At 42.2% G+C, this 5,066-nt stretch overlaps 1 protein-coding gene across 2 annotated transcripts in view; it reads right to left on the bottom strand.

Moving 5' to 3' along the window:
- Positions 1–4,491, bottom strand: part of SYT13 (synaptotagmin 13) — a 20,626-nt gene extending 16,135 nt beyond the window's left edge. For both annotated transcript variants that reach the window (XM_009277478.2, XM_019471602.1), the window contains exon 1: positions 4,002–4,491. In XM_009277478.2, the coding sequence (XP_009275753.1) occupies positions 4,002–4,184 (183 nt within the window). In that variant the 5' untranslated portion in view covers positions 4,185–4,491. The remainder of the gene's footprint in view (positions 1–4,001) is intronic.
- Positions 4,492–5,066: the final 575 nt, after the last annotated feature.

Here is a 5,066-nt window from a genome sequence, read left to right on the forward strand (position 1 = left end):
TTAGTGGTGGACTTGGCAGTGCTAGGTTAACGGTTGGACTTGATAATCTTAAAGGTCTTTTCCAACGTAAAGGATTCTATGATTCTATGATTCTATGATGCCCTGAAGCACTCGTCTGTGTTGGGACTTTGTGGTCCCAGTTCACATGTCCTGAGGGAGCATACCTATTCCTCAAGAAATAGAGCTTAAGAGCAGTCTTGGACTTTAGCTCTTTAGTCATACTCTGCTTAGGGAGATCATAGCACTATGGTTACATGCACTTGGCAGTGGTAAAGAACTAATTAGGTCAGCAACTCCGTCTTCTCAAGGCAACCAGCGCATCAGTGTTTAGGAAGTCCACTATGTAACATAGCATTTCGTCTTGTCTAATTTTAAGGACTCTGAAAGAGAAGTGGGTTGAGAAAGAAAGAGGTAACTATGTGCAGTCCCCACCTAGCATTCAGCTGAGTTTAGATATTATGTAAGTCATATGGTGCGGGTCTGTAAGTGAGATCCCTCTTTTAGAGATGTGAGCCTCATCAGTCCTAAAATACATAGGAAATTGGAAGTTACTCATCCAAACCTTAAATGCAGTTTTCCATTCTTCTAAAATTAAAGCAGACCAACTAAGCAAAATATGTTAGGAATCACTAAACAGCTTGAAAAACCATGTCGCTTCTGTTCTGCAAAGGCGTTACTTCTAACACGCATACAGTGCCTGCATGGGGTGTTCAGTCTCTGCTGTTCTTTCTCTCCTGAAGCCACTGTGCAAGGCTGCTGTGCTACCAGTCACTGACCATCACACCAGAGCAGTATGCCTGCATTGCTGTGTGCTGCTAGCACATGAAGCACTTTGGGATCCTTTGGGATGAAAAACACCATACAAATGTGAGGTATTGTTAGTACAATCTTATCTTCCACTTGCTAAAAGCCAGACATTTAGTCAGGAAATCCATCAGCACACAGCAACTAAGAGCTTCACTTGGTCTAAATATTCCTCTTGTCTGTCTGCTCTGCAGAATTCGAGATGAGAGACATATGCAAGCACAGTGGGACTAGCCCACTCCCTCTTCCAACTGCATCTGCCTCTGTTTATTATTTTTGCTGCCAGTTCTGTTCCCAAGTGCTGTCTGCTAATCTAGTTACATAGCAGTGCCCTATGGAAGTTCCCTTTGCAAATCAGCAGCAGTATCTTAAATAAAGAGATGAGCAGAAGAGTTCAGATAGTTCTGCATAAAATGAGTGAAAGCAAAGAAGCCAAAAGTAGCAAGAAGGCTGCAACTGACCCTTCTGGGTCCTTGCCCAGTCTCACTCAAACAATGCACCAGATTGTTGCCATTGCTGGATGCGTTTAGGAATCTTCATTCTGCATGCTTTGCTGAGACTTTGCAAATTTACAGCAGTTTTTAATTATTCTGTAATCTTTGTGTTCGAACTCTTCCTCCTCACGTATGCAGGGCATATCCATGGGGAGCCTCTGTCTATAGCAAATACAAGCATCACTGTCATGGGAGACATGCCAAGTGAATAAAATGCAGTCTTGCTTCATCTTTCTTTTGTCGTCTCTGTTTATCAGAATCAGTGGCCCTGACAGGCTTCAATAATTAAGTATGTCAAGCACTGACTAGGACATACAGTGTACTAATGTAGTTGGAAAAAAGTCCCAACAGGACAATTTATAAACATAGCCACAGATAATAAAACTTCACAAGCTTAGAACTCAATTTGAGATTCATTCCTTCAAGGTATATAGATTGATTCTGAATCAGTGACAACGTAGGAGAATGCACATTCCTGGCAAGAAAACTATTTTAATTGGAAAGAATTGTTAAACATACAGAATATGCAAACTAAGAACATTTTGCACTTTCTGTGAGAGAATGTTCATTCGGCTGCTATAATTTGTCCAGATTTCTTAAAAAAAAAAAACAACCCAAACCAGTAACATTAGAAATAATACTTCTAATTAGAAAGTCTACAACGCTAAAAGAATGCAATCACTCAGGTAATAGTGATACACTGGGGGCAGGTTGAATAATTTGATCCCTGTTGGTCAAATACTGGATTAAGTTATGGCAAAACTTGATGAATGTAGAAATATTGTGAGGACCATAACCTAATAGCTGCTGGGTGTTGGAGGCTTAATTGGACGGTGACTTAGTGCTTATTTCAGTCATGCAAGCAGGATGACACCCTGGAGGACAAGCTCCTGGACGGATTAACACTTTCCCAAGACGTTTCCCAAAAGGCTGTATAAAAGAAAAATGTCCAGTCCAAGGATGGAGTTAAGGTAAAGATTTGAGAGGTTTCTGAGCTAGAAGATTACAACAACAAAAAGTCTCTTGTAGAAAGAGACTGATGGTAAAGTTATCTGTGGGTAGTGTTGTTCCAGACAACATCTAGAAAAAATGCTATGCAAAGTGATATGACTGTAAAAGTTACACATTTCTAATTCATTTTAACAGTAAACTTGGAAAATCTCAGCATTATTGTACATCCTTACATACAGGAGTTGGCAAATCCCTGTATGGGTTAGAAAAGACAAGAAAGGAACCTGGAAAGGACATGACAAAACTATCAAACAGAATAGCAGGTGAAATTCATCCTAGGAAAATACAAACAGGTAGTAGGAGGTATTCACTGTACTCATGGATGAACGCTCAGAATTAGCAGCAATCTCTTGAGAAGTCCTAAGCTCAGTGCAGATGTTCATCCATGTCAGTGGAGCCATCCTCCCACCCCACAGCAATCAGAAGCTCTGGTAATGTGATTCTGTGTATCTGCACCAGATCTTAGAATACAATTAGTAGATTTGGTCATCTTTCCTCAGAACAAACTGCAACAAGAGCATGAGGATGCCAGGGCTCTTTTCTACTAAGAGCCAAAGAGTGGTAGCCAGAGAGAGACTGAATATGTAATTACAAACATTACAGAGAATTTAAATTAGGACTCCTGCTACACTCTTTAAGAATACAAAAGTAATAGGCAGCTCAGATAATTAAAAGGCAAACAAAGACTGTTATACAATGGATCACTGGCCTTTGGAATTGGCTGCTATAGCATAACATCTGATTGAATGGCTGGATGAAAGTGAAAAGGACGTATAGGCACATACAAACATCAAGAGCGACAGCCAATAGGTAATAATTTCAGAGACTGACCAGTGCTATAGATCATGTTAAAGACCGTAGTCAACCCAGGAAATCAGTCAAACAATTCCCTTTGAAGGAGAGCTTCCCATTAATAAGTATATTAGAAGGGTCCTATAATTCCCCTTGCTCTCTCTTGCACTGAGCTCAGGAGTAAATCAGGGTTTTTGGATTCTAACAAGAAAGAAAGACCACACAGGGATGCCTGACATTATCCATACTCCACATTGCTCTTATAGTAAGTGAAAAAGCACTTCACAGTGTGATGAGATTATCCAGTCATCACGCTAGATTCTAGATTCTCACTTGCATTTTATTACCATTTCAATGCCTTGTTTTAACTTCACACATAATTAATCCACTCAGTTAGAGGAGCAGAGGGAGGAGGAGGAGGGATGGTTTTCACAAGAAACCTGCTGTTGACAGGGAACTATCCTGCAGGAACCATAAGATATCGTGAATAGAGTTAGAGAAATAGCTGCTATAGGAGATCCCAGCAGGAGTCATCTCCTCTTTACAATGTTCCATGCTACCTGGTAAAGTCCGTCTTCTCTCCTCAGGAAATGATTTCTCTTGTGATCTAGCTTGACAGCTAAGCAGCATTTCCAGTCCTCGTCCCCTATGTTTGCCATCAGCAGCTTTCTCTTTGGCAATGTGGCAGCTGTCTCCTGCCCCGGTAATTCTGTGGGTCACCCAGCCCATCTCTGTTTTTCCCTCGCTCCTCCTCCCATTAACATGTTGTTACACCCTGAACACAGTAAGCAGATAAATAGGCAGCATAAATCACATGCTGAGTAGCCTAACAAAGAAGTTGCATTCCCACCCTCTGCATTTAAAGAAAAATCACAGAGTAAATTAGAGACTGTGTCTTACTTGCTGGACTGGCTGAAGCACACTGGGCTTAGTATTTTCTGTGTCCTCCTCTTGGTCCTTTTCTGAGAGTCCTTTCTCAGGTTGCTTGCATTTGCAGAAGCAGGTGAGACCACAGAGGGCAAGGATGCTAGTTGCAGTCCCTAAGGTAGCCCCCAGGGCTATAACTGGGGCAGATAAAACCATTGTCCTGCGCTGCACAGGAATAAAAAGCACAGAAACCCTGTGACTTCTTCTCCTCCCTGGGAGAGCAGCTCTCGTACATCCACTCCAATTTCTAGCCTGGCTTCATTCTCCTTGGAAGTCTGAAAACAATTCTCTTGTGCAGCAAAAGGACCAATCTAGAGACAGAGATAAATCATCCCACCTTTGCTAGGCAACAAGGCTACCTTTCTATCCTGATGATGGAGTTTCTGCTCCAGGTCAGGTAGAGGAAATAGTGATTGTGGTGCCTGCAATCTCCATATAGCTGCAAATAGGCAGTTTTCATTGAAGCCTGTTCTCCAGCTCCACTGGGAAAAGTCTGATGTGTGATAGAGAGGAAAGACGTCAGCAGAAGGGGCTGGGCCTTGCTAGCTAACTCACAGAAAGTGCATCCAAACGTTTGATCAGCTCTCTAGCAATATTTCTGAGTGCCAGCTTGCTAATTTGCTCAAGAGGTTGAATTTTTCTGTCTTAAGGCAAAGATAGCAATTGCCAAAAGGTGCCGGCCTGAGAAGCCCTGTTATGATAGCATTGCATGATAGCACTATAGTCAGAGTAAAGCCTGCATGTAAGTCAGGCGAAACTTTCTTACTCTTCAGAGGCTGGGGAACAAACACATGCAAGAATTAAGCACTGTCCCACACCTCACCAGCTTCCCCTCAAAGCGCAGGGTCTGAACCTTTTGGAGCTGCTTTCTGTAGCATCAACGCAGAGCAGCACTTCAATTTAAAAAGACAGCAGAAAATCCTATCAAACAAGACACACTGGCGCATATGCTGCTTCCTCTGGAGAGGATGAGAGAGCAAACAACATATGCTAGGTATTAGTCATACTGCTTACTACACCGGTGTCAGGTGGTGAGCT

The sequence above is a fragment of the Aptenodytes forsteri genome, unplaced genomic scaffold (genome assembly GCF_000699145.1).
Source record: "Aptenodytes forsteri isolate BGI_AS27 unplaced genomic scaffold, ASM69914v1 Scaffold146, whole genome shotgun sequence".
Taxonomy (NCBI): Eukaryota; Metazoa; Chordata; class Aves; order Sphenisciformes; family Spheniscidae; genus Aptenodytes; species Aptenodytes forsteri.